Here is a 22,359-nt window from a genome sequence, read left to right on the forward strand (position 1 = left end):
TTGCTCTTAAGTGTGGACTCTCAATAATGACTTCAAACCACACTGAACTGAGCTAAACTGAACTGAACTTAAACACTAAAAACTGAACTACCCTGATCCAGCTACTATGACCATTTATGTGAAGCTGCTTGTTCAACCTTTACATGCTCCACCTGAGCCAAATAATGAGAAAGAACCAAATCTCCTACCACAGCTATGCTGATGACACTCAGATCTACCTAGCCTTACTGCCTAATGACTACAGCCCCATTGACACCCTCTGCCAATGCATTGATGAAATGAGCAATTGGATGTGCCAAAATTTTCTTCAGTTAAACAAAGAGAAAACTGAAGTCATTGCGTTTGGGAACAGAGATGAGGTTCTCAAGGTGAATGCGTACCTTGGCTTTAAGGGTCAAACAACAAAAAATAAGGTCAAGAATCTTGGTGTGACTCTAGAGTCAGATCTGAGTTTCAACAGTCATGTCAAAGCAGTCAGTAAATCAGCATACTATCATCTCAAAAACATTGCAAGAATCAGATGCTTTGTTTCCAGTGAAGACTTAGAGAAACTTGTTCATGCTTTTATCAGCAGCAGGGTGGATTACTGTAACAGCTTACTCACTGGCCTTCCCAAAGAGACAGTTAGACAGTTACAGCTCATCCAGAATGCTGCAGCCAGAATTTTGACTAGAACCAGGAAATCAGAGCACATCACACCTGTCCTCAGGTCTCTACACTGGCTCCCAGTTACATTCAGAATAGATTTTAAAGTATTATTACTGGTCAATAAATCACTAAATGGCCTAGGACCTCAATACATTACAGATATGCTCACTGAATACAAACCCAACAGATCACTCAGATCTTTAGGATCATATAAACTAGAAATTCCAAGAGTTCAGTCAAAGCAGGGTGAATCTGCCTTCAGCCACTATGCCCCTCGCTGCTGGAATCAGCTTCCAGAAATGATCAGATGTGCTCCAACATTAGGCATGTTCAAATCAAGACTGAAAACACATCTGTTTAGCTGTGCCTTTACTGTATGAGCACTGTGCTACGTCCGACAGATTACACTATTATGTTTTTTCGTTTTCTTTTTCATTCTTTTATAACCTATTTTAACACATTTTAAATTGTTTTTATCTGTTTTTTAATCATTTTTATTGTCTGCATTTTATGTCCTAAACTTGTCTTTTTTTATTCATGTTTATGTAAAGCACTTTGAATTGCCACTGTGTATGAAATGTGCTATATAAATAAACTTGCCTTGCCTTGCCTTGCTTGGACACAATCTACATTGTAAAAGCGCTATACAAATAAAGCTGAATTGAATTGAATAGTAAGGTGTACCTAATAAAGTGGACAGTGAGTGTATGTGTATGCAAAATAGGGGAACCATATCAAGACATTTTAATAAAAAAATTGGAGATCAAAAAAAAAAAAAAAAAACAAGTACATGTTAATTAAATGTTCTCAATTACGGTTAATGATAAATGTTTAGCAAACGTCTACTTGAATGTCTAGCATTAAACAAAAGACATTCTAAAAGTCAACGTTAAAAAGTTAAAATTCCGCCGTCCTTTACTCATATTCCACTTGTTTGAGTTTCTTTCTTCTTATGAACACCAAAGAAGAAAACCTGAAGAATGCTGGATGGTATGGTAATAGCTGCTCTTTTGAGTGAAAATGATGAGGAAATGTACATTGTTTTGAGTGAACTGTCCTTTAATCCCGCCAGAACAGGGGACTGAAATAAACTAAGCACCTTCAGAGGCATTCTAGTATCCAAATGTGAAACCGTTCAACATCTATCTTTAAACACACCACCTGAAACACTACAGGGATCTCCTCCTCTACGGTTTTTCCATGACCGTATCCGAGTTCAATATTTAACAACATACACCGGTGTTTATAGGAAAGGTTGAGGCACTTAAAACTCAGCAGACATACCTTGAAAGGAGATTGCATAACCAGTGTGGTGCGACTCAGTCCTTAACATCTGCTGTGTGTGTATTTCTAGGGGTGCATGTGTGTGTGGAAAAAAAAAAAAACTAGGATGACTTGGTGCTTCTGAAATAACACAGGGTTAAGTGCTTTGCTCAGGGGTGCAGCTGCAGTGTTTGTTTTATTCTCTGGCATTCCCTTCCAGTCAAATCGCATTTTCTTTGACATGATCGAGAAAGGAGCAAGTCAGGGAAAATGGGATTTGACTGAGCTATTGTCCTTAGAAAACTAAATTTTGCTGCCCACTGCTGCACTTAGTGACATGCCATTGCAGTGGGCATGATGTTTATTTATGTCAGCTGGCGAGAGTTGCAGAGCTCATCGCTTCTTCATCTGCCAGTGATCGTCATCTTTACGTCATGATCAGTCCCATGATTCCCCGCGGGCCTGCGCTCCGCTAGTGTCTGAAGGGAAATTGCGTTTACATTTCACCAGATCTGGAACTACATATTTGGTGATGTACTGTATCGACGTCAACGCGTTCAAGCAAAAGATCCAAACCCAACTCAATTCATTTATTCGACTCTGAGTCGACTATTTCGTTAAGGAACCAATCGTTTTAAACACAGTGCACTTTCGGATTTAAACCACAGCTGAATGTTTTCATTCACTTAGTGCTTTGTTACACACTGCATGGAAGCTTGTTTTCAAAAACCCATAATAGGACCTTTAAAGGGTCACGAAACACCAAAACACATTTTTTAAGCTGTTGACAGTCGTATATGTGTTTCACACTGCTAAAAACACCATTAGGACACCTATATTTCACTAAAAAGTGTAAATTGGTTGTTTTTGCATTATTTCAAGCAAATTCGCACTTCCGGTTTGAAACGAATTTTTGAAGCTGCGTCACGGCTATGAGATAATAGTCTGTATTCCAGCATGCAGACTGGACGTCTGTGCCAGAGTGTGTCTTATTACGTCTTACAGTGTGTTGCATTAATGCATGAGTAAGGCTTGGTTCAAACCAATCAGCGCGCTCTATTGTGCAACTTCATTAATATTCATTACTGTCACAGTGTTTAGACCAGTGGTTCCCAAAGTGGGGGTCGGGACCCCCCTAGGGGTCGCGGTATAATGAAGAGGGGTCGCCTGGTGATTTCCAAAAATCTATTTATTTTCAATTAACCACTAGAATTACCATTTTTTACTGAAGGGAAAAAAAATAGTTGTTTATAGTTGCATGCAATATTGTTACTATGGTAACTTATAGTTACTAGTTCTATTGGATTGCGACCCCTGGGGAAATTACATAATATTAAAGACACAGCAATAGCGTCAGATGCAGCAGATTGATTTTATGGCACCAGGTTAACCTTTCTGGCCCATTTACAGCACTGACATACATTAAAAAAAATAAACGAAGAATAGAATTGGGTCTATTGGAGTGTGTGCGCCATTGCATGCAAGGTTTCTGTATTTATAACCACCTCAGAGGATATTGGGGGTCACGAGTCACTGGCATTGTCATTTTTGGGGTCGCAGGCTGAAAAGATTGGGAACCCCTGGTTTAGACGACAGAGACGCCACGTTGTGTTGGCAAAACAAGCGTGAAGTGTTGCTTTTATAGTTTGCTGCAGTTAAGTTTTGTTTTCATTTTCTCTCTGTGAGAGCGCAGCTGGAGTCACGTGTGGATTAACAGTGTACTCGACGCTCGACAACAATTACTTAACGTTACGTGTCTAGTAAGGAGGCACATTGTTTACCTGAGAGCTGTTCTCATCTGCAAACGCTGAGATCCGCTTGTAGTCTTCTCTAAATAAAGACGCGGCTCTAGTTGCTGGTGATTGTCCTGTCTCTACAGATTTGGTAAGTGAGTGACCAGTGCTCTTTGTTCATTCAGTTTGTTCGTATCGAACAAACTATTGCAACAAGTGTAAACATGTTAGCACCACAACCAAACTTTAACCTCGTGAAGGATTTTCACCGCATTTTGTGACCGGAATAACACACGCGGCTTTCTGACGCTACCTCCCGTGTGCATCTAAGGGTGCTTTCACACCTACACTTTTGTTTCGGAACGTATCTCGTTTGCCCAGTTAGCGCGGTTCGATTGGCATATGTGAACAGGGCAATCGCGCTTTGTTCCGCGCCAAAGTAATCGCTCCGAGATCGCTTGAGTGAGGTGGTCTCGGCTCGATTGAAACGAACCCTGGAGCGGTTCGATTACAGTGAGAAAGCGATCCGATCCGAGCGCGGTTATATCACAGTGTTTTATGGATATGTAATAGGCATACGGCGATATGAAGAGAGAATTATGAGTAGGGCGGGAAGTTTCGCGAGTCTCCGGATGCCTGCAAACGAGTGATGATCTCCCGGTAATCTCGCGTCTCCCTCCCGGTCATCAAATAGGCTACGTCGCGCACCCTTCTCACCCCTCCCCACCGCATCTCACCCCTCCGCACCGTACCGCGCGCACACCTTGTCAATCACCATCAAACCCCAAACTCTCCTGACAGCTTACCGGGACGCTGCAAAATAAACCCTGACACTCTGACCAATGTGAGGAGAGTTTACTCGCACGTGACTTGTTTTAGCTCTTTTGGTCCGTTTAGAAACTTTGCAGTGTGAAAGCGAACCGCTCCAAGAGCAAAGAGCAACAATGTAACAATTGTAATCTCTGTTTCGGAACAACTGAATCGATTCACAGGTGTGAAAGCACCCTAAGTTTCCGGGAAATGCTGAGTTTTTTTTTTCTCTCATTCGTCGTGCGGTATCAAATATTAGAGCAGTTCCTCGAATCAAATATCTCGTTTGTCGCGAGGGGCATGAATGAATTCCCTGAATGAAAGAGCCAAACTACAGTTAAAGTCCACCATTTAATAATTTGGCAAATAATTCGACTACAGATGTCCATATAAACACAGTCACTTTATCCCCTGTGTGTGTGTGTGTGTGTGTGTGTGTGTGTGTGTGTGTGTGTGTGTGTGTGTGTGTGTGTGTGTGTGTGTGTGTGTGTGTTTGTGTGTGTTTGTGTGTGTGTGTGTGTGTGTGTGTGTGTTTTGACTCTGAAAGTCAGTGTGCCCAAATAGACACTCCCACACCAATGCCTCTTTTCTTCCTCCGACACTCCCCCCTAAACCGAGCTGGACACGCCCACTTTTCTGACTTTTTCCAAAGTAGAGGTGTGAAAACACCCTGCTGAAACGAAGGGGATTTATGGCCCTTTAAACGTGACGATTTTGTAATGGCACAACAGTTAAGCGGGCACTTGGGCTGGCTGACTGAAAATTAAGTCCAGGCGCATATACCCCATTCCTTGGCTAGGAAATGGATCTGTAAAACCATCTGGAGTATTTTTGCATTTGTGTATCAATGCATGGCTCCTTTAAAAACCCTAACCAACATTTAATAAAGATAGTTTATGGAGCTTACAGGAACAGTGATTTGCTGTAGAGTAGTATGTTTTAAAACTGATCAGACAGTGTTTTTAAAATCAGCCTAAGTGATTGATTTGGACTGAATGACTACATCACGAGTCCTTCTGGTTGTGCCCAAAATCATCCAATAAGATCATTCATAGGACGAGTAAACAACCACATGAAGATGAGATCACTCCATTTTTCTTTTCCTCTCCAGAGTTTCTTCTCTTTCTCTCATTCATCCCCTATTTTTCCGCACACTGTGTTGTCCATTCATACAGCTGTATGCCGGGACGGGTGAGCAAGACTTTTTGGATCAAAGGCGGATTGTGTGTATCGTCTGAATTGTCAGCCTCTCCATACAAGGCAAAGCTCTGTTTCCTCCCTGCCTCATCCCCAGCTTTTTCTGTCACACTGGGCTGTACACTAAGGCTTTCTGGGGATTATGGTCCAGAAGAACATTACGCCGCATTCCCTGGCCCTTGCAGAGTCACCAATCAAAACAATATAAAAAGACTTCATGTACAGTTGAAGTCAAACTTATTCGCCGGCCTGTGAATTTATTTTTTTTTTCAAATATTTCCCAAATGATGTTTAACAGAGCAAGGAATTTTTCACAGTATTTCCCTTAATATTTTTTCTTCTGGAGAAAGTCTTATTTGTTTTATTTTGGCTCGAATAGAATTTTTTTTTAAAAATTTAAAAACTATTTTAAGGTCAATATTATTAGCCCCTTTAAGCTATATATTTTTTCCAATAATCTACAGAACAAACCATTGCTATACAATGACTTGCCTAATGACCCTAACCTGCCTTGTTAACCTAATTAACCTAGTTAAGCCTTTAAATGTCACTTTAAGCTGTTTAGAAGTGTCTTGAAAAATATCTAGTAAAATATTATTTACAGTCATCATGGCAAAGATGAAATAAGTTAGTTATTAGAAATGAGTTAATAAAACTATTATGTTTTAGAAACGTGTTAAAATCTTCTTTCTGTTAAACAGAAATTTGAGAAAAAATAAACAGAAGCTAATAATTCTGACTTCAACTATCTGTGTGTGTATGTATATATCAACTCAACTCACTTTATTTCTATAGCACTTTCACAAACCACAATCATTACCAAAGTGCTGTACATAAAACACATAAAGCGCATGCAAATATACACAAAACTAAAATACATAAACTCACATCACATGATCAAAAGCTAAAGAAAATAAGTGTTTTCAGTGACCTCTTAAAAGAAAAGAAGAAGTTTGAGCTGTTCTTAAAGAGAGTGGAAGATTGTTTCAAAGTCTTGGAGCCGCTATACTGAGAAAGCTCTATCACTTCGACATTTTAAGCGTGATCTAGGAACTTGCAAATACAGAGATCTCACAGGTTGGTGCATAATAATTAGCTCAGAAATATACTCAGGGGCCAGGCCATGGAGGGATTTATAAACATACAACAGAACTTTGTACTGAATTCTAAACTGGATTGGCAGCCGGTGTAGAGAAACAAGTACAGGTGGAATGTGTTCTCGTTTTTTTTGTGCCTGTTAAGAGTTCTGGACTAGCTGCAGTCGCGAGAGAGAGGCCTGACTCACACCCGGATACAATGCGTTGCAATAGTCCAGACGAGAGGAGATGAAAGCATGAACAACCTTCTCTACATCACTGAAAGAGAGGACTGACTTCAGCTTGGCAATATATCTAAAATAGAAAAAGCTATTTTTGACAACCGCATTAATTTGGAGATCAAATTTTAGCTCAGAGTCAAAGATGACACCAAGACTCTTTACAGAGGAATGTATTTTCCCAGGAAGCAATGACAGATTGCCATTAGAATCCGAACCTTTTTGGCCAAAAACAATGAGTTCGCACTTGTCTTTGTAAGGCTTGAAACTTACGCTGCTATTCTGAACCAATAGTCGGAAACAGAAAGCAGTTGAAGGATGGCGTGTTTAAATCTATTATTTATCTGACTCCATTGTAATTAATCTGACTCCATTAAAGTTGTTATCATCATTGATAAAGAGAAAGAATCTCTACGTCTTAAAGCAGGCAAAGATGTTTATTAAGTTACATGTTTAAATATACAGACAGTAGAATGAAACAAACTAGCATACTGTATACAGAAATTAGCTGTAACATATGCACTGCTGAGCAACAAAGACAGTGAAACTGCCTTTGTTAGCATATGAGGCTACGCACCGGTGTGCGGGAGATGCAGAGTAAAAGCCATTCTCCCAGATCAACAGTTACCTTTCCCTATTATATCCTGAGCAAAGCCTTGTCAAACATGAGTGAAAACCAACCCCCAAAACCAGCTGAACATGAGAACAAAGTTGAGGAGATAAAGTGGGGGAGAAGAACATTAACATACTCTCCTCAGGTCATGACTCAGCAAATATATTGTAGATTGAAATACAATTAATCGATGTCTCTGTTGATTTCATCACTACAACACTGAAGTCATAAACTGTCAAATGACACCAAACATGACAAAGTTATCTGAAAGAAGAACACAAGCAGATGAATTGTGTATGGTGAAGAGCACATGGTTACTAAGCAAATGGCAGAGATGTGTATCGGAGCTGTGAGGAACTCTGCCTCACCAGGAGGACCCATCCCATGCTTGGAATGTCTCAGTAGTCCTTCATTAGCATAGAAGGAAAAGTATATCATATTTTCTCAGCTTACATCTTCATTCAGTTGGAGAACACTTCACATCAGCCAAACAATTAAACAAAGTCTGAAGGGAGGATTGATCCCAAGATTTTATAGGGAAGTAGATTTGAGAGTCATCAGCATATAGATGGTAATTTATGCCATGCTTTTCAAAGATTTTTCCTATCGGAAGTAAGGGAAAACATAACAAGACCCAGTATTGAGCCCTGTATATGTATATATATATATATATATATATATATATATATATATATATATATATATATATATATATATATATATATAGTTAAAGTCGGAAGTCTTTGTATTCAATACTGTAACTCTCTGACTAATATACATCAATAAAACAGAGTTAAACTAAAAATGTGTTGAAAAAAACTCTCCATTAAACAGAAATTGGGGAAAAAAAAATATACAGGGGGTTAATAATTCAGGACGGCTAATAATTCTGATTTCAATTGTGGGTCTTGATTTTAATCGGCATTGGCTTCTCATTTACAGGAAGTCTTCAGTTTGTATAAATAGTCATAGGTTTGCATAATTACAGCCACAGCAGGAATGCTTTAACCACACATCAACCCCTTTTAGTCATCTCTCCCACATACTTTTCTTTTTTTTTTCAGGAGGTGACTTTCAGAAGCATTACAGCCCCAAGTATAACCTAGAACTTGTTGACCACATCCCTCTGAGGACAGTTGGAAAATAGGACATGGGAAATAAACTTTCCAGATGAGTGAGTTAAAAGTTCTTGTGTTAAACCGTAGGGACTAGACAGTGACAGGCATGATTTACTAAGAAACTATAACTTCAAAAATAAAATATAAAAACATTTTATTACAGAAACACAAGTTTGGCATTATTGGACCTGATTTAATGAAGACTGCATAAATGTATTCAGCTGTTCAAGATACACAAGCTCTTAAAAAGACCAAAAATAAAAATGTAAACACTATGTACTAATTCCAAATCATTATTGAGTTTGAATTATTGAGTTGACACAGACACACCCGAAAGAGAATAATTCGGAGAAAGTAACCATTGACTTCCATAGTAAGAAAAACAAATACGTTTACTGGTGTCCAGCTTTTTTTCCAATGTTTTTTTTTTGTGTGTTCAACAGAATAAATTTGAAACAAGAGTAAATGATGACAGCATTTTAAGCTTTTGGGCAAACTAAGGTTTCATTAACATAATGATGAAAATACACTCACCGGCCACTTTATTAGGTACACCTGTCCAACTGCTTGTTAATGCAAATTTCTAATCAGCCAATCACATGGCAGCAACTCAATGCATTTAGGCATGTAGACATGGTCAAGATGATCTGCAGCAGTCATTAGAATGGGAAACGTGGCATGGTTGTTGGTGCCAGATGGGCTAGTCTGAGTATTTCAGAAACTGCAGATATACTGGGATTTTCACACACAACCATCTCTAGGGTTTACAGAGAATGGTCTGAAAAAGAGAAAACATCCAGTGAGCGGCAGGTCTGTGGGTGCAAATGTCTTGTTGATGCCAGAGGTCAGAGGAGAATGACCAAACTGGTTTTTGCTGATAGACAAGCAACAGTCACTTAAATAACCACTCGTTACAACTGAGGTAAGCAGAAGAGCCTCTCTGAACACACAACACATCCAACGTTGAGGCGGATGGGCTACAGCAGCAGAAGACCACACCGGGTGTCACTCCTGTCAGCTAAGAACAGGAAACTGAGGCTACAAATTGCACAGGCTCACCAAAATTGGACAATAGAAGATTGGAAAAACGTTGCCTGGTCTGATAAGTCTCGATTTCTGCTGCAACATTCAGATGGCAGGGTGAGAATTTGATATAAACAACATGAAAGCATGGATCCACTGTGCCTTGTATCAATGATTTAGGCTGGCGATGGAGGTGTAATGGTGTGGGGGATATTTTCTTGGCACATTTTGGGCCCATTAGAACCAATTGAGCATCGTGTCAACGCCACAGCCTACCTGACTATTGTTGCTGTCCATGTCCATCCCTTTATGATGAGTGTACCCATCTTCTGATGGCTACTTCCAGCAGGATCATGTCAAGGGGTTGAAAGTCGAGGACGAAAGTGAAGACCGGGGGGTGGGGGGCGTAGGATGGCAGGTGGGGCGGTCTTGGATGAAAATGGGGACTGCGCAGGATGTCTAGGACGCCGCACTAGGCAGCCGCCTAGGTCGCCTCAATAGATGTGCCAGCCCTGCCAACCTGGTACTAAGAAGGTGTACCTAATAAAGTGGCCGGTGAGTGTATTTACTGACCAAAAATGAATAAATCAATCATGTTTTTGTGAAACATATAATTTGTATTCTACATCCACACTCACAATATAGGATAATCTATAGCATACATATTAAGCCTTTAAAAAAGGTAAATCGTATATAAGTAGGTAAACGTATTAGATGTGTTTACTTTGATGCTGCTCAGTGCAGGTGCAGAAATGCTTTGTATGATAGCTGATAGCATGGATAATTATTTTTTTTTTTAAAGAATGACCTTTTTCCTTTCACAAAAATATTCCATAAAATGATAAACATTATAAGACACCAACATTTCTTCCTTCTGCTTTCTGCTGTACAAGTCAACTACAAGGACTACTATAATGCTTCCAACATATTTCCCTCAAGGTTAAAATGTAGCCTCCAAATTGTTAAATTATCTGTTATAATATTGTGTACTCCTTGGGTCATCATGTTTATGTAACATTCAGTCCCGAGCACAGTGTGATGATGTCACAGGTCTGTTATAAAAGATGTCATGCCATACCAATGTCATGATTTGTCAGGTCATTTGCAACTGCTGATGTTCATTAGTGTATTCCAGCTTTGCTGATCTCTGACCTGCTGTGCTTTCACAATGTCATCTAACAAACTGCACAGTACGCCACTGACATTAGCATGCCACGTTGTGTTTGCTTTATCTGGCGTCACTTGCCCCTATAGGTGCTGTTGTAGTTCCTAATTACATTTTAAAGACTCTTAAGTCTTAAGTCTCTCTCATGCATAGCCCTGTTATGGTATCTATTTTTTTGTTGTACGACAAATTGCACCAAAATATATTGCGATAAACAATATTATTGTCATTTTAAGACCATTTAAGGCCAGAATAACAATAAAACAGCATCATAATGCAAGTACACTCTTCCAAAGGACTCATAATATTTTATTTTTAAGAATATTTCATTTAATTATAGTCATTTTAACAGTTTAATAATTAGGTATTGGAATTAGAATGTGAAAATGCATATCCTAAATAAATAATAATTAATGTAAACCATAAAATCCAAGGTAAAAAGTAACAAAGGCTGTGAGATCTACCAGGCTCCATTTCCCATAACACCCTAGGAACTGATTATGGACTAACCAGTTACCCACAGGTATATTTCAGCTGCACACAATGCTGAGTTTTGTTTGGATCATTAAAAAGAGACTGAAAGAAAATGCCAAAGACAATAGGAAGAAACTAGAAAGGGTCAATGGTTTCATAAAAGCCAAAGGAAAGTGGGAGAAATTAGGTTTACTGGAAGAAATAGAAGGGATGGAGCAATAATCCTGAGGCTTTGGTTTGGTCATAATTGTTGTCATTGTGGGCAAGAAGAAACAGTAAAACATGTTATGATGCATTGTCAGAAATATGAAGCAGCAAGAAGTCATTTTATAAAGAAACTATAAGAGATTAAAATATGGTGTGATTTAATCAGCGTATTGAGAAAACAATCAAAATATGTATTATGTTAAATTACTGAGAGAATTTATTTTAATTTTGGAAGGATATTGGAACTTTATTTGGTATTTTTGTAGCATTGGTTGTACACTCGCTATTGTGGTGCATTGTGGGATTGATTGAGTCCGCTATGGTTTCGGACACCACTAACAATGGCTGTTCTCTCAAAGATTGTCAGACACCCAAATGAAAATATACTAAAGTAATAACTAAAGTAAAGTAATAACTAATAGTCAATACTATAGTGTTTGTATCCATACTGACACTGACACCTCCAATAGAGATTGTGCGTCATCTAAAATGTGGCTAGAATTGGTTTATATGAATGAACGATATACACTCATACATAAACTGCTTGTTAACGCAAATTTATAATCAGCCAGTCACATGGCAGCAACTCAATGCATTTAGACATGGTCAAGATGATCTGCTGCAGCTCAAACCGAGCATCAGAATGGGGAAGAAAGGTGATTTAACTGACTTTGAATGTGGCCTGGTTGTTGGTGCCAGACGGGCTGAGTGTTTCAGAAACTGCTGAGGATCTACTGGGATTTTCAAGCACAGCCATCTATAGGGTTTACAGTGGGGTGTCACGATTTCGATTTTTAATCGAAATCGATCGAAATTTATGCTCAATTTCGATTATCGAATCAAAAAATAGAATCGTCGATGCTGCCATGCCCCCATGTCGCGTCAGCTTGGCTTGCCGAGCGGGAAAAAACAGGCTTGTTGAAGTGCTTGTTAAACTGCAGAAGCAGGAGACCCGTCGACAGAACTTAAACCCTCTCCTCTTCCAATGAAGTCGCCGGTGTTTAAGCATTTTGGATTTCCAGTGAGTTATGTTGACAACGTTCGTGTTGTCGACAAAAAAACACACTATTGCAAGCTCAGCTATGTACGTATTACGTACGGTTCGTCCGATAGACAACACCGGCATCGCGATCCTCCGCCCGCCCCTGTTGCAAATCCGCTCGTGAAAAGTTCACACTCAGGCCCTGTTTACACTGTCTTTGTTTTTAAATGGCATTTTAGAACGACAACGATTTGACATCCACAGTGTCGTGTGGCATTTCTGAGCAGCCCTCCTTCCTCTCTACCTCTGAAAATGCACATCTCGTGACCACACAGACACAGACGCACTCACAGCCATGCGCTCGAGACAGCAGGTCCAGGCAGTCAGAGGACTGCTTCAATCTTTCACTCACTTGTACTTAGTCATTTTTAGCGAACACCTCAGATACTGTTGGCTGGTTCCTGTTGGTTGTGCCTCTTTTTTACCGACGCCATTATAACGACACAGATCACTGCCTATTCACGAGTCCCGCAGAAAAAGTGATTGACAGGTGGTAACTATGTGTGTATCTTGCCTTTATTCATTTACTGTATGATTTGTTTATGGGTAAAACAAAGACCATGTAGGTCAGGTAGTTTAAACGGTAGGCTACGAATAATTAATTGGTCATTAATTAATTAATTATTCATAATCGAAAATCGAATCGAATCGTGCCTTTAGAATCGAAAATGTAATCGAATCGAGGATTTGGAGGATCGTGACACCCTTAGTTTACAGTAAGAGAATATTCAGTTAGCGGCAGTTCTGTGGGCGCAAATGTCTTGCTGATGCCTGGTTCAAAACAAACGCAAGTGCAGGTTGCCAGATTGACGACACAAACGCCAACTCAGGATTGAGCCTGACTCGGCATGGGATAGAAGGAATATTTTCCATATTTAAAGGAGTTTTGTTCTAACCAACACCTTTTAGAAACGGCTTCTATTTCTTGCAGCTGAACAACAGAAAACTATGACAATGATCACAAATTGCCATACTGAAAGCAGCAGCAGATCTTGAAAATAAAATTTAAATAAAAAGAACTGTTACTCAGGCAAGCCAACACATATCAGTGATTCAGCATGTACATTTAATATTTTTAAAGAGGTTTAATATGTATTAATTAGATTATAAACCTTATCGTTTCGTTGAAGTGCACTATTCTGTGCTTCTGAATGGCTGTATTTAAATTTCTGTTGTGTTTCGTCTGGTGCAAACAACTAAATTGCTTATCAATGCATATCTTGTAGAGTGTTGTTAGGTCACAGGGTTACTCACCTAATGTTTACATTCATAATATTTATGTCAGTTGTTATAATTAAGCACCTCACGTGGAACTCTGAATCTGTGTCTCATTTCGGAGTCTGCCACTGTGCACTGCAGGTCGCATTTTGATCATTGATGCACACTTTGAGAGCCCTCATGACTGAATGAATCAAATACGTGGTTTTCCACAAAGGCAACCCCTTGTGCTGAAATGTAATTGGCTAAACTGGCAGTGGGTGGGTTAAAAAGACCAAAACTTCAAGTGTTCACATTTAGTTTATAATCAATAAAGCGTAATTGGCATGCTGTCACTGGAGAGAGCCCTGAGCTCGTAATATCCTCGAGCTCGGGGCTCCCTCCGGTTAGAAGGGCGAGAGGGGAGTTCGAGCTCAGGTAGGTCTCGAAAACTCCCCTGCTTGTCGCCGTGTGAGAAGTGTAAACTAAGGTTGTCTTGGGTGATAATTTGGTTTAGTCGATTGGCTATGGTGTATGTTTTTGGATGGTGGGAGGAAACTGGGGAACCCGGGGGAATATTACGCAAATACGGGGAGAACATAGAAACTCCGCACAAAAACGCCAACATTCCCGATAGGAGGTTGGACCAGCGGTGTTCTTGCTGTGAGGCAACAGTGCTAGCCACTGGGCCACCGTGTTGCCCTATCGGAAAAAAAAAAAGTGTGGGAAGTAGGGAGGGAAACTTCAAGACGAAGATAACTGGAGTGAAAAACTTGATTATTTATAATGCTTCCGTAATCATCTACTAGAGCAGATTGCAGAGCTAATGAGGTGCAAGCCGTGTTGATCATAAGCACATGATCCTCTCGAAATTAGTTTATAAATAAACCACACAAAGACACGTGTTCCGGCACATTTTCAAATCAGAATATCTACATCCAGCATCTATAAATATCTCTGTCCTTTGCAGAATGTACACACAAATAAGTGTTTTTCAAAAGAAACTCCCAATAGTGAGAGTTGATCTGATTTTGTTTGCGTTTATTGAATGTTTCAGTATCCTTGTTTTAAAAATGAGGAAACCCTGACAACCCAGAAGTTATTTGATACTCATTGTCATTGTTAAAAAACTAACCTCGTATTTAATTTCCTCTTTACTGCTTTTATTTCAGCTGTTCTATTATTAGAGAGACTTCGATTCACTGGAAAGTACCAGACAGTAATGGGAGTAAATGATATGAGAGGAATTTTTAGTTATTCCACAAGATGTGTGATATGATGATTCATAAGGAAAGTATGAAGGAGGGAGTAGAGATATAGCAAGTGCTGTCAGACAAAAGGTCTGGAATTTTATTTCTTTTATATCAGATGTTTTCATTATTGCCCACACATTAAACAAGCTTCTAAAATATGAATAAAAAAGTATATTTCGTAACTAGCAACTAGGCATGGGCGTTTTCACGTGGGTTTCCTCAGGGTGCACCGGTTTCCCCCACAGTCCAAAGGTATGTGGTACAGGTGAATTGGCTAGGCTAAATTGTCTGTAGTGTATGAGTGTGAATGAGTGTGTATGGATGTTTTCCAAGGGTTGCAGCTGGAAGTGCATCTGCTGTGTAAAACGTGCTAAATAAGTTGGCAGTTCATTTTGCTGTGGCGACCACGGATTAATAAAGGAACTAAGCAGAGAAGAAAATGAATGAATGAATAAACTTTTAGCAGTAAACATGTCAGGCTTAACAATTCAAATTAATCATTGACTTCTGTTGTCTTCATTAGTTTCAAAACACAGATTTAATTACAATTTAAACTGGCATCTTTGGAAATCTTTTCTGCAGGAAATACTGTTTAACTTTAAACAAATCGTAAAAAAAAAACATACACCTTAGAAACGGTATGGCAGAAAATCTTGTCAGTTTTAAAACTTTCACTTTTTCAAACCGCGATAAACCATGACAACGGTTATCGTCCCATGCCTACTAGCATCATAATCTGCCAATGGGGTGAGCAAAATAATTTTATTCAAAGCTAAAACAAGCACTTTCGCATACCCCATGCATGGGCAGATTATTTTAGCGTGTTTTAAGGAAAAATTCACTTGTTTCTTGATTTAAGAATTTTTCAATATTTGGACTAGAAACAAGTCAAAAACTTTAAGTAAGAAAATTATGCAATTTAAGTATAACCAAATGTAGTATATATCTAATTTTAGCAATAAAGTAAACAATCCAGAAATTTCATGGTTTTCTGTAGATTTTGGATTGAAATGTAAAAATATTCATGAGTTACCGCTTGTATTTTTAGATAAATAAACCAAAAGTGGGTTGTTGTTGTTTTAGAAATATTTAGCATATTTTCATAATTGATCTTACATTTTAGATTCTTTGTAATTTCATGACAAATATATCAGATGAAACCATTGTAAACAGTGGATTTCAATGCAAATCTAGATGAAAATTCTATTCTTTTCTGCGATACCCAATGCGAAATGTTTACAATTCCACTTGATGAGTTAAATTACTGTTTGGAAAGAATTGATCTTTTTAGATTGATTGGGATGATTATGTAGGGGAGTGGATAAAATATATGAAATAATCTACAAGCATAGATAATCTCAATAAAGAAGAAAATACCAATTAAATATACTAGGGATGTACAGTTCTGATCATGTGATCGGAAATCGGGTCAATTATTAAAAGTCAGAATTATTAGCCCCCCTTTGTTTTTTGTTTTTTTCTTTTTTTAATATTTCCCAAATGATCTTTAACAGAGCAATGACATTTTCACAGTATGTCTGATAAAATTTTTTCTTCTGGAGTAAGTTTTATTTGTTTTATTTCAGCTAGAATAAAAGTTTTTATTTTAATTTTTTTTAAACATTTTAAGGTCAAAAGAATTAGCCCATTTAAGCTATATTGTTTTCGATAGTCTACAGAACAAATCATCGTTATACAATAACTTGCCTAATTACTCTAACCTGCCTAATTAACCTAATTAACCTAGTTAAGCTTTTATATGTCACTTTAAGCTGTAAAGAAGCTTCTTGAAAGAACATTTATACTGTCATCATGGCAAAGATAAAATAAATCAGATATTACAGAGGAGTTATTAAAACTATTTTGTTTAGAAATGTGTTGAAGAGAATTTGCCTCCGTTAAACAGAAAACGGGAAAAAAAATAAACAGGGGGGCTTAATAATTCAGAGGGGCTAAGTGAAAAATTAATGTTATTTATTACTTGATTGTTCAAGCTCACAGAAGTGCTCTGATTATTAACAGAGTTGTTAAATGTTAAAATAAGATGAATAAATAAAAAGTGAGGATCATCCTAAATCTGTTTCTTCGCTCTTCTTTATGTTTTTGTATGTATTGCAGAAGTATCAGATTAAGTTTCGGTAACGGTAGATACTCAAAATCAAATGACTCAGACTCTAGAGCACAAAAACCTGATCAGGACATCCCTAAAATATACAGTGTTTTATTTTTTCTAAGAGGTCAAACTGTATTAAAAAAATACAGTAATTAAATAATCAAATGGAAAATAATACTGTATAGTCTTCGTTTTATAAACAATTAAATTAAATTAATCATTGTTCATTTGTCAAAGATACAAATGGTACAGTATCTTATGCCTGAATGCTTTTAAAATCCTCACACAGCTACAGTCCTCAAAAAAACACTTGAGAAATGATTAATTATAATCCAGAATCAACATATACTTGCGATGTGACTACTATGAATGATCACACTGTGATATCGACGCTAAAACAATAAAATTCATTCAATTTTGTTACACAAATCTAATTTTATCTTAACGCAAAGCTGAAACTTTACCATAAACTTGAGTCTGCTGGAGTATAGAAAAAGTCACTCTACTGAACCTACATGACAGCACCAAACAACTGGGGTGCAAATCCCTTTGACAGACGCAGGCATTTTACACATAATTTGAGGAAAATTGAAGAATAGTGTGACGAATTCTCCTGTGGCCAACTTAACTTCCAGTCACAACCTCCAAGCGTGCGCATGTGTGTGTGGAACTAATACGTGTGAGAACTTGGATTGCACCCAGAGTCCATCTGCCAAAAAATGGCAGAAAACAATCCCTTTTAGAGAGATTTCAGTCAGGTTATACACACAACAAATCTAGAATTAAGCATTTCTTTGCTCTTTAAGCCATATGTCAGGATCCACTCTTAAATGTTTAAATGCCCTTTAAATGTTTGATTCAAACAATTACTGGAGAAATGAAAAATTCCACATAACAGAAAAAACCTTTTCACATTGAGGTTATAAATAAACGTCCAGCACTTTATGACAAACTGAGATAAAACTGAACCACGGCTCAGACATTTTTAGAAAATCTTTCCCTATTCTGCCATGGAAGTAGTGTGTCCAAATAAGGAAGGCACTTTTAAAATGTAGACGCGCCACAAAAATAATATATGTGATGGATTTACTCAAAAATTTAAAATACTGTTGATGAAATTAGGGTTATAGTTGTTCCATTTTCTATTCAGTTCATATGCAAAATCCTCAAGAGCTGTCTGAATTTCTCTTCTAAAGTGAGTTTTCTCAGCCTCGTGTTTTTATGATTTTACTTTTATGCTGATGAATATGTTATTTTTATTGCCTTTAAAGTGCACCTATTTTACCCCTTTTTAAATATGTAAGAGAAGTATTTTGTGACTCCAGAATGTGTCTGTTAAGTTTTATCTCAAAACACCCATCAGTATATTTATTTTACCTTTCGGAATATTGGAATTTTCTGCTTTGAACGCAGTGTAGCAGTGTATGCTAGTTCTTCCAGCCCAGCGTTCACACGTGCCTATCAGAGTGTGCCTTAATCTCCTCCTTGGCTGCGTCAGACAAACAGCACAGTGACAGACATGAAGGAAGCAGATCTCACGTAACGCTTTTGAGAAATACTACAATAAAAACTTTCCCAATGATTATTTGATGTATTTGTTGTGTCAAGTCTTTCTGCAATGAGGATTCACAACGATGTCTTTACAAAGTTTACTTACACACAGTTTTTGCACGCAAACGTGACAGGATAAACATTAATATCCACTGCTGTATGAATATCCTTTATGTCAGTGTACAAAATAAACCTGATAGTTGGTAGATCTGTGTAAAAAAAGGTCTGCTGCCACAGCTGGAAAAAATCCTAGAGGAAACACTGCTATACCTACCCTCAGTTCTGTCCAAACAGCTTTAAAAAGACGATTTTCATCATAGGTGCCCTTTAAAGTGAAATAACTGAACATTAGCATAGGAGGCAGAGATAAATGCTCATTTTAGTAGAGACTTCTCCACTCTTCATATATATGGGATTCCCACTCTTTCATAAACAGATGATCCAAAGACTTTTTAAAGCACAATTAATTTAAAATCAAGCACCTTCGTAATTCACCCCATCAGCATATGTGGCACCATGTTCCTTACTGTACTTAACATTCACTAACACTTAATATTAGCATAAAAATGTCAGTAATGATGATATTCTGAATGTGTCATTAGATTGTTTAAAACAGTTATGTTCAAAGAAATTGGTTTCATTTCTTTTTTCATTCTGATTTTGACAGCAGAACAGTACAATTTAGGGCGACGATGTTGCCCGAATTTTTCTGCAATACATATTGCGATATGAATACAGTTTCACTAGATAGTTGGAATAGCACTATTTGATGGTTTTCTGGAAGGTCTAACAGTATTTAGGTACAGAAATTGAAAAATCAAAATGCTGTAAATAAAATTGCTTTGTCTCGTGTCTAGTCCAAATATCTAAAATGTCTTAGATCAAGTAAAAATATTGCTGTTTTCCACCTGAGAAGAATTGAGTCAAAAATACGAGTTTTTCCTTAATAAGCAAAATTACCTGCCAGTGGGATAAGTAAAACAATCTTTTGCTTTGAAGATTGTAGTTATTCGGACCATTAGGCCTGTCACAATAATCAATATATGGATACATGGCCGTGACCTCAATCATATTTGGTGACGCAATAATATACATAAAAAACAATTAGCAACATTTTAGCTGATTGTGCTACCTCTCTATCTCTATTTGAGGTGTCAGTGTCAATAGGGTTAAAAACACTATAGTATTTACTATAAATTACTTTAGTATATTTTCATGTGGGTGTCAGACAATTGAAATTAGATCTGGTAGCAGATATTGCAGCCTCTGTTCATTTTTACCTTGCACTTTTTTGGTTAACATTATTATTTATTTGTTTATGATGTACGTTTCACATTCTGATTCCAACGCCTAAATATTAAATAGTTAAATAAATAAGTTAAATATTCTTAAGAATAAAATACTGTGTTTGTGTACTTGTGATGATATTGTCATTCTAGCGTTATACTGCATAATGAGTGGCATAAAATGGTCTTAAAATGGCAATAATATAGTTTATCGCAAAATATTTTAGTGCAATATATCGTACAACAAACAATAGATATCATGACAGACCTATGGACTATTCAATTAATTTTCAGTTCAAGTTCATTTGAACTTAAATATGGCATTTTTCACAATAATTATTGTTTCAAAGCAGCTTTACAAAAGATGTACATAAGAAAAACAAAACAAAAATAAGAAGACAAACGACAAAATAAGAAAGAAAAGCTTTTTTTTTTTATAAATGGTATATGTACCGTATAAATACAGTTATTAAATACAATTCTGTGGCTCCTGTTCAACTATAATTCAGACTCAACATTGCTTATCTTGTGATGTGAATATTGAGGATGCGTACATTGCAATATCAATGCTGAAACTATATAGTGTAGAGCCCTTGCACTATTGTTGAAATAATGAACCTATGTCTTTTTTTAAGTACTTTTCAAACCTTGAATCCATATGTTTGAAATTTAAGTAGACTTATCAAGCATAATTAAGTATACTTATGGAGTATTACAGAAATATCAGCAAATGAACAAACAAAAACACTGTCATCATTTTATGCAAAGGTAAACTATATGATGGAAGTTCGCAGGAAAAGGATATTTTTCATTACTAAGGTCAGTTTAAGTTGTCACAATTGTTTTATGTTGTAATTTTATCCTTCAAGTACAGCATTTAGTATAAGCATTATGTTTTACATCAACTTTTTCATAAACTATTTTGTATTTGTAGCTGTTTTGCTATTAAAAAAGCAGTCTGAAAGTTACATTTTCTAGAAATATACATGGATACTCTCATGGTTTGTATCTAATCATTTTTTATTGTCTGTGAATGAGGTGATAGTAAAAGCTAAGCCCCCAGGCTCTCTCTCTCTCTCTTACACATGTTCTTTAACAGCACAACAATTCTTTTGTTGATTAATGTCATGCTTGTTTTAGGGTCTGAGTTTATAATGAATCGTATCTTTATGAGCAAAATAATTCAGTTAAAAAAGTACTCACATGGCAGTCGTTTGTTGTGGAGGTTCGTCCCCTTTGAGCTCATGACTCCAGTGACAGAGATAAACACCCGTAAGAATCAGTGCTGGACCAGCAGCTTCATTTGGTTTGACGTCCCTGAACAAGACTGGACACAGCTAATCTCTTTCTATCCCTCTCTCCCTATTTCTCCCTGTCTCTCTCTCTCAGACTATTCAGTTGTACAGTTCCTCTGCTGCGCTGCCACTGGCCGTGTCTCTCCGCTCAACCGCAGGTCTGGGGCAAGTGGATAATACCAAGTCCACCCTTAAGGGCGGGGGGAGTAGAATTTACAGAGGATCAGACAGACGAAGGAAGGAGTGGTTATGTAACAAGAGAGGAACTACTAAGAAAACTAAATCTGTCTCTCAAACTCTCTTTGTCTTAGTATACTAGTCATTCACTGAAAGAAGAACAATATTTATATAACACTGAATGAATTGGACAGAACACAAACCAACAGTTAATTAAATATGATCTTTATTGTTATGTTGGTATATGCTAATTATATTCATTATTCGTTGTGTGTTTGGATAGTTACTATTCATTATATATACAGTTAAAGTCAGAATTTTTAGCACATCGCACGCCAACCCAACACCCCCACCCCCCCCAACCCAAATATTGGCCCCCCTTTTTATGTTTTTCTCAATTTCTGTTTAACTGATTTTTTCCAACACATTTCTAAACATAATGGTTTTAATAACTCATTTCTTATCACTGATTTATTTTATGTTTGCCATGATGACAGTACATCCTATTTTACCAGATATTTTTCAAGACACTTCTATACAGCTTAGAGAGATGTTTAAAGGCTTAACTGGGTTAATTAGGTTAACTAGGCAGGTTAGGGTAATTAGGCAAGTTATTGTATAACGATGGTTTGTTATGTAGATTGTTGAAAAAATATATAGCTTAAAGGGGCTAATAATTTTGACCTTAAAATGCTTTTTTAAAAATTAATAACTGCTTTTATTCTAGCCGAATTAAAACAAATAAGACTTTATCCAGAAGAAAAAATATTATCAGACATACTGTGAAAATTTCCTTGCTCTGTTAAACATAATTTTGGAAATATTTAAAAAAGAAAAAAGTTAATAATTCTAATAATATGCTAATAATTCTGACTTTAA

At 37.2% G+C, this 22,359-nt stretch overlaps 2 protein-coding genes across 6 annotated transcripts in view; one reads left to right on the forward strand and one right to left on the reverse strand.

Moving 5' to 3' along the window:
* si:ch211-253b8.5 overlaps window positions 1-21,470 on the reverse strand; it is a 43,961-nt gene extending 22,491 nt beyond the window's left edge. For 2 of the 4 annotated variants that reach the window (XM_087273180.1, XM_087273177.1), the window contains exon 1: window positions 21,212-21,470. In XM_087273180.1, coding sequence (XP_087129306.1) covers window positions 21,212-21,254 — 43 coding nt within the window. In that variant the 5' untranslated portion in view covers window positions 21,255-21,470. Of the gene's footprint in view, window positions 1-9,996; window positions 10,261-21,211 lie in introns of all 4 variants that reach the window. The other 2 variants (XM_087273179.1, XM_087273178.1) reach the window with 2 other exon arrangements.
* Window positions 1-22,359, forward strand: part of ranbp3a (RAN binding protein 3a) — a 1,280,039-nt gene that overhangs the window by 1,134,714 nt on the left and 122,966 nt on the right. The gene's annotated exons all lie outside the window — the stretch shown is intronic.

The sequence above is a fragment of the Danio rerio genome, chromosome 11 (assembly GCF_052040795.2).
Source record: "Danio rerio strain M-AB ecotype USA chromosome 11, GRCz13ab, whole genome shotgun sequence".
Taxonomy (NCBI): domain Eukaryota; kingdom Metazoa; phylum Chordata; class Actinopteri; order Cypriniformes; family Danionidae; genus Danio; species Danio rerio.